At 42.7% G+C, this 13,727-nt stretch overlaps 1 protein-coding gene across 1 annotated transcript in view; it reads right to left on the reverse strand.

Moving 5' to 3' along the window:
- TRIM39 (tripartite motif containing 39) overlaps positions 1 to 13,727 on the reverse strand; it is a 32,869-nt gene that overhangs the window by 11,108 nt on the left and 8,034 nt on the right. The window contains exons 3-7 of the mRNA XM_034421667.3: positions 11,247 to 11,668; positions 6,770 to 6,865; positions 4,676 to 4,906; positions 3,303 to 3,325; positions 1,998 to 2,113 (exon numbers count right to left, since the gene is read on the reverse strand). Of these exons, the coding sequence (XP_034277558.1) occupies positions 1,998 to 2,113; positions 3,303 to 3,325; positions 4,676 to 4,906; positions 6,770 to 6,865; positions 11,247 to 11,668 (888 nt within the window). The remainder of the gene's footprint in view (positions 1 to 1,997; positions 2,114 to 3,302; positions 3,326 to 4,675; positions 4,907 to 6,769; positions 6,866 to 11,246; positions 11,669 to 13,727) is intronic.

Consider the following 13,727-nt stretch of genomic DNA (forward strand, 5'->3'; position numbering starts at 1 on the left):
TCATCAGTCCGAGTTTTATGTGGAGTGGAGGCAATAATAACTGCTGGGTCAACAAGAGGTTCATCTGCCATGTTTTTCAGTCCTGGAACCAAATTCCTTCAGCGTGGCCATTTGTTTTTAATGTAATGCGGAATCTCTTGCACGGCTGTCCCAATTGCATATGTAACAACAGTTCATTGTGAAATTCCATGCAGCTGATTCACTTCTTTTATAATTCTACAGATATTCGAGATGTATTCATTTGTTTCATTCATATCTGCAGCATGGCCAACAGGTGCTGATGGTTGTACATTGCCTTTGTGTAAAAACAGAAGATTATAGAACGGTACCTGATACGTTAAATTACAGGTTATTTTTGCGATTAACAACCAAAAAACTACAAGATAACACCAAAAAGTTTTCAGGGAGCAAAATTTTTGTTGGCTAATGAAATCAACGTTTAAAATTTGGCAGACAAACAAGCAGGTAAAGGTATAAGAAATATGTTATGATATAAGCCAAGGGTGTCAAAACTCGATTTCATTGAGGGCCGCATCAGGGTTGTGTTTGACCTTGGGAGGCCAGGGTAGGTGTGGCCAGCTCAACGTCACTCGTGTCGGGGGGCATCTGTGGTAGCCCAAGCGCTCTGCCAGCGAAAAGGGGCTCCCGAGCTCCGCTTTCAGCTGCAACGGCCTCCTGCAATCCTTTGCCAGTGAAAACGGAGCTCGGGAGGGTCACGGACAGCCCTCTCAAGCTTCGTTTTTGTCAGTGTGTATGAGAGTTCATGACTGGAAGAGACATGGCAACAAGGTCAGCCAATGAAGAGACATGGCAACTGGGTCAGCCAATGCGGGCTGTTTGGAAACTGAAACTGAAACTCTGCTTGTGTTTGCTTGTACCTGCTACCACATTGGAAAACCTGCTTTTGGTACTGTTTATTTACTTCATGTGTTATATTATATATAAAGAGAAGTTATTGAATCCTGCTGAATCAGTTACTTGTGTGTGCTTTCTGGATGATTGCTGCTGCAAACTCTGACAGTTTTCACTGGCAGAGGCACTGCGGGCCGGTCCTTCGCTGTTTCCAGGGCAGCCTCGCAGGCCAGATCTAAGCACCCCATGGGCCGGATCCGGCCCCTGGGCCTTGAGTTCGACATCCCTGATATAAGCCAATGTAGCAGCTGGACTCTTGAGTTTTTTCAGGAAATACTCTTTATTTACAAATAGTTTAAACTGGGACCACATGACTAGTTCAATTTGCCTTCCAAATTTGGTACCTTCCCAATGTATTGGGATACCAAATTCCCGAATTCTCAGGAATACATCTGTAAAATAACGGATTGTGAAAGACTGATCTACATTAGCTATTGTTATTTCACAGCATTGTATGACAGATCATTAGAGGTATTGGAAGATCCGGTTGATAACTTTTCTGATTAATGCTTTTTGCCCCAAAGTATAACCCAAGGGATACAGCACTTCTGGACTGCACCACCTTTCTTAGATAACGGATGGTTTTGCCTGGAAATGTGCCACATTCTCCAGAAACATAAAAAAGACACATCTGGAGGTGTACTTCCACAGGAGCAGCCAGAGGCAGCAGGCAGCCTCCTAGTAAATAAGCACTGTGTAATAGTTTAAATGCCCATGATGATTATTTAGTGATTGGGCAAGTACTCACATAGTCCTCGCTTAACAACAATTCATTCAGTGGCTGTTCAAAAATTACAGGCCTCCCAGGGTCTCCCCCATCCACTGAGGCACTCTGCACCCTACTTAATGCATTCCACTTAATGACCATGACTGGGAAAGCCAGGATGCAGCCATAAAGTCAGGCCATGTAAGTGACCTGCTTAATGGCCTCGACTTAGAACCAAAATTCCAGGCAAATTGAGGATTACCTATAGCCATTTTCCAAGACCTGCCAGATTCCAGATCAAAAAGGGTAGATTTTTTTCCCCCTTAAAGCTCTTTCCATCCACATGGAAAAAAATACTGCAGGCAGCATCATAACTCACCTGTGAGTCTCTTAATAATTTTGCGCAGGACAAAGTATTGTCTTGGGAAACTGTAGAAATTTTTTTCTAGCTCAATGGAGACCTGACTTGATTTGTGGGCTTGCGCCTCTTCACATCTGCGTGGAAAAGAACAGAGCAACTGGGTAAAATCCAGTCAATCTCAACTCTCAGAATGCACCCCACTTTTTTTCTTTTTTAACCCCAGCCTATCTCTGCCTAAATAAGGCTCTTCCTGGCCACCTAGTCAAAGCTGATAAACATGCCACGCTACTGAAACAATTTCTGGGGCCGGGGAAGGTAGTCCTCGACTTACAACAGTTTGCTTAGTGATATTTCAAAGTTACGACAGCACTGAAAAAAAGTGATTTATGACTGTTTTTCACACTTACAACCCCTGCACCACCCCCATGATCAAAATTTCGACGCTTGGCAACTGGCATGTGTTTATGACAGTGGCCCCGTCCTGAGGTCATGGGATCCCCTTTTGTGACCTCAAAGTTCAATGAGTAAGCCTAAGTCACTTAACAATTGTGTTACTAATATAACTTAACAATTGTCCCAAGAAGGGTCGTAAACTGGGGGGGAAAGTTAATTAACAACTGTCTCGCTGAGCAACACAAACTTTGAGCTCCATTGTGGTCATAAGTCGAGGACTATTTATAATCAAGTTGAATCGAGGAAGATCTGATCAGCTACACATCGTGAGCAAACCTCTATTTTACATCTATGCCTTTACTGAATTGAATTTCAGAGTTATCCTATTGTGGCTAAAGACATAGAAACATAGAAAACTGATGGCAGAAAAAGACCTACCAGTCCATCGAGTTTGCCCTTTAAGTTTTTTTGTTTGTTTTTACTTTATTAATAATAAGAGCTCGATGTTGTATGCTTACGGATAACATCAAACCAGATGGTACAAACTATTTTTAATAATTTATTGTAACTAACATTCACATTAAGCCAAATGGACATTTTTCTTGGTATTATTATTTTTTTAAAATGGTCCCAAAATGCAATTCAAAGCCCAAGTGACATAGTAAATGTCACTAAAGACTGTGAATCCTGGTGTAAAGTATCCCACCTTAACTTCATTTTTTTAAAAAATAAATGAATTAAAAACATGGTGTCAATATAGGAACACATGCACATTTCTCCAGATACTCAACTTTGACCTTTCATTTTTAAATTAGTTGTATTGCTTCACTGATGGAAACAATAACAATCTTGCCAGCCTCTATAGTTGCTGCTTCTATAAGAAGCAGCAACTGAACTATCGAATTCATTGAAAAGGAATTTGTTCCTTACCTCTCAAATGTGCTCCTCACGTCCTGCAAAAAGACAGGAAATAATATTAAGATTTCATCTGATCTTAGGAGATCCCACACATTAAATTTAAAAAATCCCATTGCATGAGGATCCCCATCAACTTATTCTGTCCTCTCACGGCATGTTTGCAGAGTTAGAAACCAACACATTTGAACAGGAAACTACAAGAACTACACAAATTGCACTCACAAAGCCACAGAAATGAGCTCTAGCCTCATCAACCATCAAATAAATATCAGTCAAAAGAGGATGGACACAGGAAACAAGATAGGCTTACACAACCTTGACAAGCAACCTAAAGCTGGCATTTGAAAATCACTTTAAATGAAAGAAAAGTGCAATTTTGAAGCTGCAGCAGTAGCAGACACTCAAAACTAATTAAATTACTCTGTGTGATCATGTAATATTGGTTCTTTTATTTCAATCACTTTTTCTAGCCATACACATCTTTTAAAGAAGTAAATAACATTGTAATTCTTGAGCCTTCCAAGGGAATAAACACTTTGGCACAAGTTTAGAATGACAGAGATGGAAGGGTCCAACATTCCTATTAAACGCTTCCAAGAATGCTAGACTAGGACTAAGGGAGCCCTGACTCAACCCCCCACCCCCCAAAAAATCCTGAATTTATTCTTTACATCATTCAATTTAATTGTCCTTATAAACCCACTGTAAAAATGCAGGTAGACCTCAACTTATAACCAAAATTGAGACTAGAATTTCAGTTATAAATTGTTGCGGTCATAAGTTGAGAAATCCATGTGATTGGATCCAATTTTTTGACGGTTTTTATGGTGGCTGTTAAGCAAATCACACAATCGTTAAGTGAATCCATTCTCTCAAATGGGAGGGGTTTTTTTTTGTCAAAAATCAGCAAAATAAAAAACTTCACAAATCTCAGCCACATGATTGCAGCATACTGCAACTGTTTGTGATAGTCACTTGCCAAGCACCAAAAAATGTGGTCATGTGACTGTAGCCTGGTGCAACATTTTACCACAGCTGGAAAGGCTTTAATGGGCTGTAAACCGACTTTTCCAAGGCCACTGCAACTTCAAACAGTCATTAAATGTCCAGTCATAACTCAAGACTACCTAGAAGCAGCTAGGGTAGGCAGGCAATTAGGTGTAGTGTCTTGAGCTCTTGAAAAGTTGATATATATTCTCAGAAAGCATTTTCCTGTGGAAATTTCTTAAAATCTCCCAGATTTTTCCCTCCAATTCTAAACCCACTCCTTGTTATATGCCAAAACAATTTGAATTATACCAGAAATGCCCAGTTTCTTCCCAGAATACACTTTGTTCTCTAATTCACAGACAGCAGCACTTAAAATTCCTGGGGGGAGCTCATACCTGGAGCATGTCCATGCCTGACTGCAAACACTTTTCCTCGATTTCAGTGATAAGGCTGTTGAGGGCAATCCGTTGTTCTGACAGCTCCGTCACATTTTCCTTCAACTTCTGTAAAATTTCCTTCTCCTCATTTTCTAGGCTTTGCATTAGCATGTCCTGCTCGTCGGCTATGAAGAGGTGTAGCTCCTCAAACTCATTAATGATGAGCTGACGACGGTCCTCAACCTTCCGCTGCAGATGCATAAGAAGAAACAGTTGGATAATATTGGGAAAAAAAACATTTCTATCTCTTGTTTCTTGACCTTCTTCGATGGATCAGTTACCGTATTTTTCGAAGTATAAGACGCACCTTTTTATTATTTATTTATTTATTATTTTATTATTCATATTTCTATGCTGCCCACTCTCCGAGGACTCTGGGCGGCTTACAACAATCGACAGTATACTAAATAGCATATTGCCCCCCAACAATCTGGGTCCTCATTTTACCCACCTCGGAAGGATGGAAGGCTGAGTCAACCTTGAGCCAGTGAGATTTGATCCGCTGATCTACTGAACTAGCAGTCAGCTGAAGTAGCTACAGTACTGCACCCGAACCACTGCGCCACCCCCTAAAAGGGGGTGAAAATTTACGTGCGTCTTATACATCGAATGTAGCCCCACCCACCCACTCGCCCCCACCCTTTGGCCTCTGCCTCGCAGCAGTTACCTCCTTGCATGCAAACAGCAAGAAAAAACAGGTCCTTTCAGCTTCAGCACAGCCTAATTAGCACAAATTATTATTATTATTATTATTATTATTATTATTATTATTATTATTATTATTAATAATAATAATAATTTCTATACCACCTTTCTCCCATAGGACTCAAGGCAGTGTACAATCAAGAAAAATATAGATACACAAACATCATAAAATTGCTAATTAAAATTATTATTATAACATAGTTTGACCCAATTAAATAGAATCTAAAATTAGATAACATTTTAAAAACATTCACATGTTCATATGTTTAGCCCCGCCTGTTGGAACATCAGGGTTTGATTGGATCTGCCTCCCGACTCTCAGCTGATTTGCTCTCAGCTGATTTGCTCAGGCTCTGCTGCTTGCTGCAAAGAGGTAAATTGCTGGAGCAGATTTTTTTCTCCCTTGTGCTAATCAAGCTATGCTGAAAACTGAAACTGAAAGTAAAGCAGGCTGTTTGTTGTAACGAGGCAAAATTGCTCAGAGGCAGAGGGAGATTTCTTTTTCTTTTCCTCACCAAAAAAGGTAGGTGCATCTTATACTCTGAAAAATACGGTATTTTTAATAAGCTTTAGTACTATTGTGTTATTTTTCTGAATGTTCTTAATGCCTCTAAATATCTCTGAAGAATTTACATTCGGACTCCTATCGGAGAAATTTTCTTTACAGGTAGTCCTCAATTTACGACCACAATTGGGGACAGAATTTCCATTGTTAAGCAAGGCAGTTGTTAAGCGAGGCTGATTTGATGACCTTTGTGCCATGGTTAGGGAAATCACTGCCATGGTTAAATGAATCACCTGGTTGTTAAAGTGAAACCAACTTCCCCTATTGACTTTGCTTGGCTGAATCTGACTGGGAAGATTGCAAATGGCGATCACGTCACCCCTGGAAATGACAACCGTTGTAAATATATGCCGGTTGTCAAGCTCCTGAATTCTCTTCATGTGACCGTGAGGACACTTTGACGGTTGTATTTACGAGGACTGGTTATAACTCCTTTTTTTTTTCAGTGCCATTGTAACTTTGAATGATCGCTAAATGAATGGTTGCAAATCAAGGACTACCTGTATTGTTACTATTTGGAATATTACATTTTTTAAACATTTCTAAAAGCAGGAGCGACCTTTCTTATCAGCGACCTGGGTATCATTTAAGGATTTGATCATGTCATAAGCACTCTCAGCTGTAAGAAAAATGTGTAAATTAACTAAAGTGGGGACAAAGGTACAAAAGGCTGAAGTTTAACATTACATTTTAAAACTGTTTTTCTTTTTGGCTATGGTGAAGAATTAAATTAGGAATAAATACTCTGTCCTTCGACAGTGAACAGAGGACTCAACACCTGCCTTGAGTTCCCCAGCCTTCTTTTCTTCTCGGGATTTGCAGTGGGCGATCTCTTGCAATTTCTTTTCCAATGGCCCCAAACATTTCTGCATCTTTGCCTGAATTAAAAGCAAAACAAAACCAAAAGTACCATATCTGAGTCAGAGTCTGCAAAGGTAGCTAAAAGAATGAGCGTCAGAGCCTACAATTGCTTTGGGAAAATGCACATACAAGCACAGCAGCTGATATGAAGCATCAGATCATGGATAAACTAGCTGCCAGTTCAGCAATTCTGAGACTTTTTAGCTTTCTCAAAGAACTGAATACATCATTTTGGCAGAGTTAAAAAAAACCAAACCAGCTGCGGCTAATTCCCGCGCTTTCAGTATAATTAAAGATTAGATAGCTCCCTCCCTCCTGGTCATATTGTCCAATTAGGTTTTCTGACAACTCCTTGATAACCTCTTCCAGTCTCTGGCCAGCACCTGATAGGATGACCTTGGTTACACAAGATAGTAAGTTGTTGATGTCTGGTCTGGCATTCCAAAGCTCCCTCCTCCCTCCCAAAGTATGTCAAGCTGAGAAACTGAGAAACTGGTTGCAGACAGGCCAATCCGTTTCGAAGTTGACACTAGCTACAGTAAATCTCAACACTGATTATCAAGGCTCAGGGACAGGGTGGATTTGATTTAAATCGAGTTGATTTAAATCATGATTTAAATCACTAGTAAAAAGGCTTGATTTAAATCAACTCGATTTAAACCATAATTTTTAAAGAGCAACTGTCATCTCTGCTGCTCCTTTGACCCACTGTTGACTCACCGATAGTCCCAGTGTTGCAGAGTTTACAGCCTCATGCTACATAACTAAGCTCCATTTCATGCTGAATAAACTAAATTATTTATGTATCTTAAATAGAAAACTATCTTACGATAGATTTTTACCCCAAAAGTTTTTTATTAAAATAAATTCGATAAAAATAAAAAAAAATCCAATTTAAATAAAAAAAATCTGATTTTTTTTTATTTTATTTTTTTAAAAATCATTGATTTTTAATCCACCCTGCTCAGGGAAGAAGTTCCATTAGATAATATGTTAAAAGATGCCAATAGAGGTCTTATGACAATTCCTGTTGGCTACAAGAGCAGCAGCACACACCCAAAAGGGAACACGGAGCCTGGTGGAAACCTCTCCATACTTTCTGAGGAGCTTCTGGGTCTTCACATCGGTAGGCTCCATGTCCTCTTTTGGGTGTGTGCTGCTGCTCTTGTAGCCAAGCATTTCTAGGACTACAGCATCTGTGTATGTATCAGTTCATTAATACCCTGTTTCCCCCAAAGTAAGACGTCCCGATAATAAGCCCAATCGGGCTTTTGAGCACATGGCAATAAGGCCAAGCGCTTATTTCAGGGTTCCAAAAAAAAAAAAAAAAAACCAGGGTCTTATTTTCAGGGAAACACGGTAACAGGAATTGTCATTGGCGTCTTTTAACATATTATCCAATGAAACTTCTTCCCTGAGCCTTGATAATCAGTGTTGAGAGTTTACTGTAGCTAATGTGAAGACCTAGAAGCTGTTGTGGTCCGCTGGCGGCCTGCAGAGCTAGCAGCAGAGTCGGACAGTGAGCAGGCTGGGGAGGAACATGGGCCAGTCTTGGAGTCTGGGGGAGGCTCGGACGAGGGCTCTGCGTCAGAGGCAGAGATGGGGCCAGGGCCATCTGGGAGTTATGTGCAGACTCCGGAGCCTCCAGAGTCAGATATCAACAAGGCAGAGGAACAGGGGGAGTCTGTTGCGCACATGCGCAGAGCTTCCAAAAGGCAAGAAGAGTTAAAACAAAAGGGACGACTAGGGAGTAGGGCTTGGAGAAGATTGGCCCCTCCCATAAGACATAAAGGAGGAGCAAAGGCACGTGGGCCTTTGCAGGAAGCAACGTTGTTCGTGCTGGCCAGTTTCACTTCTGTAGCTCTGTTTTGACGTGCCAAGGGTGGGTGCTTATCAGCTTTATCCCGAAAGACTGCGGCAAGCATCTGTCGGACTCTTTACAACTATTTGGGACTCATCTGTGAATGAACAAAATTCACAGCCCTTAAAATAAAGAGGGTTTTTGGGACTCATTGTGTGCTTTTACTGTATCAGGAAGCCTAGGTCAGAACAGAAGCTCCTCAGAAAGTATGGAGAGGTTTCCACCCGAAGTCCAACTGCAGAGACTATATACCAGCCGGAAAGAGGGCAGGCTGTGATAGTAACATCATGGAAGAAGGAGTGTGAGAATCTGGAAAAGTGTCAGCGCCTGCAAGAGGAATTAGAAGGCATGTGGACAGTAAAGGCCAAAATTGTCTCAGTGGTGGTAGGAGCACTTGGGGTTATGACTCCTAAACTGGGACACTTTCAGCTCCAACAGTTCCCAGGAACAACCTCAATGCTCTCTGTCCAGAAGAGTGAAGTGCTAGGAACAGCAAAGATACTGCACAGAACCCTCAAACTCCCAGGACTCTGGCAGAGAACCCTAGATTGAGGAATGATGCAAAGAGGGATTTTTTAAAAAAATATATCTCCCATTTCAAATCTTACTCAGCCATGAATTTAAGAATTGATCTTTGATCAAGCAACCAATACCCAATACCCGTACTACTTTTTTTTTGAAGTTATTAATGCTGCCCCACAGCCAGAATTAGACAGGTGTCATTTCAATCTTATAGGAAGGCCACAGCTCAGTCTTGCATGCAAGAAGTTCGGTCTCTATCTCATATCCAATTATTGAATTCTGCCTGAGGTCCTGAAGAGTTGTAACTCTCTAATAAACAAACCAGAATTATCAACAGTCAATATTTTCATCTAGTACCACTTGATCTTTCATACTGATGTATTTAATGTAACTAATACTGATACAACCGGCCTCTTCCCAAGGAGCTAACAGAACTGGAACCCAAATGAGATTGCCAAGCAAAAGCAGGCATTCAGGGGAATACTGAGATTTGAAGAAATATAAAAATAAATCTCAAAACTTAACAACTGCTCAAAGGCCACCAGGAGCTACTGAATACTTGAAAGGGGGGGGGGGGTTGATACAAACAAAAAAACAAATGGGAGGGCAAGGCTGAAACAAAATGCCTTTAACAGTTTAAAATTGGGGATTTGTTGGTCATGAGCCCAAAAGCTCAGAAGAAAACTCTGGTCCCAGTGACTGACCCAGATTGGGTCCTGCAACATTATCCTGGGACACGTATATATTTGCATTCATTCGTGAGTTTAAAGTTGCCTCTCACACTAGCACTTTCTAGCTATGTGGGAACCACAGAACTGCAAACCAGCATGAAAAGGCCACCTTCACTGAGACTCCAATACCCTCTGGAGCATCCTGGATTAGAAAAGATTGTTCTAAGATACTTCGAAAGAAGACATGATCACCAACACTCTAGTTACAAAACAGGCTCTGAATATCATTTTTTAAAGGAAAACTTCAAAATATAACTGATCAAAAGAAGACACACCGATACTATGCAAACTCATTTGATACAGAACCCAAGAAGAGAAGAGGTATACAGGTAGTCATCAATTTATGACCGTAATGGAGCCTGCCGATTATGGTTGTAAGTCGTGATAGTCATAAAGTGGGTTGTCACATGACTGACTAAATTTTATGGCAATCATATGGCAAAGGCTGCAGAAGCTAAGCAAATCCATTGTTCTCTATGAAGCATTTTTTGCAGTGGCGCAGTGGTTAGAATGCAGTGTTGCAGGCTAACTCTGCCCATTGCCAGGAGTTCGATCTTAACTGGCTCAAGATTGACTCAGCCTTCCAATCTTCCGAGGTTGGTAAAATGAGGAGCCAGATTGTTGGGGGGGCAATATGCTGACTCTCTAAACTGCTTAGAGAGAGAGATGTAAGCACTATGAAGCGGTATATAAGTCTAAGTGCTATTGCTGCATGTCTATTTCTGGCAAAAAAATTGTTAAGTTGTGATCACGTGATCGTGGGATCCTGCCAACAGCCCAAAATTATCTCAGGAGGTAATTGGTTCCAGAGAGCCGGGGCAGCCACAGAGAAGGCCCTCCTCCACGGGCCCGCCAGCCGACATTGTTTAGATGATGGGACCCGGAGGAGACCAACTCTGTGGGATCTTACCGGTCGCTGGGAGCTATGTGGTAGAAGGCGGTCTCGAAGATAGCCTGGTCCTGAGCCATATAGGGCTTTAAAGGTAATGACCAACACCTTGAATTGCACCCGGAGACCAATAGGGAGCCAGTGCAGCTCGCAGAGAATTGGTGTAATGTGGGTGTATCTAGGTGCACCCACTATAACTTGCGCAGCTACATGTGGTCATGTGATCACAGGAGATGGGCAGCACCCATTATAACACTGAACAGTCACTAAACAAGCAGTTATGAGTCGAGGACTACCTGTATATCATCCCACTGCTGGTCATGGTGATCTTTTACTCCTCCCTCTTGGTTGTAGGAAAGCTTTGTACCCATGGTGTGCTAATGCCATCATCCTACCTTGTATTCATGTGCGGCATCATCCAAGGACACAACTGTGTGGGAACGGTGTTGGTGGGAGATCTCGCATGCTAAGCAAACTGCCTCCTGGTCTTCCTTACAGAAGAGGCGAAGCACTTCGTTATGCTTCTCGCATAAGTTCTCATCCCGTATCTTTCGCTTATTGGTGACCTGGAGTTGCTTAGCAATCTCGACCATGTTGCCAAGCTGCCGGTTGGGCTTCAGAGAGCGGTGGCGGAAAGTCTTACGGCACACGGGGCAAGGGAAGTCTCGGTTCAAATCCTCCCACCAGCGGGTGATGCACACCCGGCAGAAGTTGTGGCCACAATCAATGATCACGGGGTCTTTCAGGTACTCCAGACAAACAGAACAGCTGGCTTCCACTTGGAGGTTCTCCAGAGGATTTGTGGTGGCCATGGCTCCTGTAACACAGAAGGGAAGGAACGTTTTAGTCAGAATCAACCAAATTCCCGGTTTAATATTTTATCGTATAGAGATCCCATCCTTTCTCTAGAAAACTCTAGAAAAGCTTACATGTGCTCTTCTTGTAAGACACTGAAAGATTGTGATGGCAAATGGAAATTGGTCCTTCCCTGAACTTGGGAGTTTTAGATTCAACAAACCTAAAACTTACAACCACAATTGAGCCCAAAATTTCTGTAGCTAAGTGAGCTTTGCCCCATTTTACGACTTTTCTTGCCACAGTTGTTAAGTGAATCACTGCAATGGTTAAGATAGTAACACGACTTGTTAAGTGAATCTGGCTTTCCCAGACTTTGCTTGTCAGAAGGCCGCAAAAGGGGATCACACGGCCCTGGGACGCTTGTTGCCAAGTGGCCAAATTTTGATCATGTGATCGTGGGGAATCCTGCAACGGTCGTTAAGCGTGAAAAAGTTGTTCTTTTCAGTGCAGTTGTAACTTTGAACGGTCACTAAACAAATGGTTGTAAGTCGAGGGCTACCTGTCCCCCCTCTGAAATTCAAGGAGGTTTCACTTCAAAAAGGTCAACACCAACAAAGATGATAGCTGAGGTGGGCATCCTACCAACAAGCACAGCAGGTGTCAGCGTTCCAGAAAATAATAATAATAATAATAATAATTTTATTTCTATACCGCCCTTCTCCCGAAGGACTCAGGGCGGTGTACAGCCTATTTAAAACACAAAACAAAACAACGATTAAAATTTAAAATCATTAAATAATTAGGCTCCAATTAAAATCCCAGAAATTTAAAATACCCCAATTTAAAATTATTATGTTGATAGCCCGGCCTGGCGGAACAACAGGGTCTTCAGTGCGCAGCGCAACACCCGGAGGTCGGAGATCTTACGTATTTCCGGGGGCAGTTCATTCCACAGGGCTGGGGCTCCCACAGAGAAGGCCCTCCCCCTGGGTGTCGCCAGCCGACATAACTTGGGCGATGGCACCCTGAGGAGACCCTCTCTGTGGGAGCGGACTGGTCGGTGGGAGGCTATTGGTGGCAGAAGTTGGTCTCGAAGGTACCTGGGTCCTATGCCATGGACCCAAGACCCCAACTCCAAGTAAAGACTCTGAAGCAAGTATTTTTCAAAGTTCTCTTTACTAGAATAGGTAAACTGGCATGTCTGGGAAAACCGAGAGGTCCAGGTTTTCCCTCAGTAAATCAACCCCCCCCCCAAACCATCCCCTCACTCCTCAGTCAATCACATGCTCCAATCAACTGCTGTCCCATCTCGAGACCTCACTCCGACCACTCCTTCTCCAGATGCAGGATCTCCCTGTCCTTGACCGACAGGAAGGATGCTATTATGTCTACAGACAACCCCTCTACTAAATCCCCCCTCCTACTTTCCCCCACATGAGAAGGTGGCAGCATGGAAGCTTCCGGCCTAATATGGTTTCCAAAGCTGACAGCAGGACTGTGAAGGATCTAGATAGCCAAGAGGTTGAGAAGCCAAGAAATGGATGGCACGACTGCTAATAAACCTTCTAAAGCAGGAATGTCAAACTCAAGGCCTGTGGGCTGGATCCGGCCCTTAGGGTGCTTAGATCTGGCCCGCGGGGCCGCCCTGGAAACAACAAAGGACCAGCCTGTGGGGCCTCTTCTAGCAAAAACAGAGCTCAGGGAGGCTGTGCGCAGCCTGCCCAGGCTCCATTTTTGGCCACAACAGCCTTTTGCAACCCTCTGCCAGTGAAAACAGAGCTCGGGGAAGGCTGCATGTGCTCCCCCCCCCCAATCCCCCAGGGTCCGTTTTCACTGGAAAAGGGCTGCAGGAGGCTGTCGCAGCTGAAAACGGAGCCTCAACAAGTGATGTCGAGCTGGCCACGCCCTCCCAGCCCCGAGGTCAAACATAACCCTGATGTGGCCCTCAATCAAATTGAGTTTGACGCCCCTGTTCTAAAGATATCAGAAGCTAGAGGATTGTTAGGGTTCCGACTGACAAACCCAACCAAGCCAACAAATAGAGATGATTAGATCTCTTTAAGCGTAACTTTATTGAG

The sequence above is a fragment of the Pantherophis guttatus genome, chromosome 2 (assembly GCF_059756535.1).
Source record: "Pantherophis guttatus breed Tessera chromosome 2, ASM5975653v1, whole genome shotgun sequence".
NCBI lineage: Eukaryota > Metazoa > Chordata > Lepidosauria > Squamata > Colubridae > Pantherophis > Pantherophis guttatus.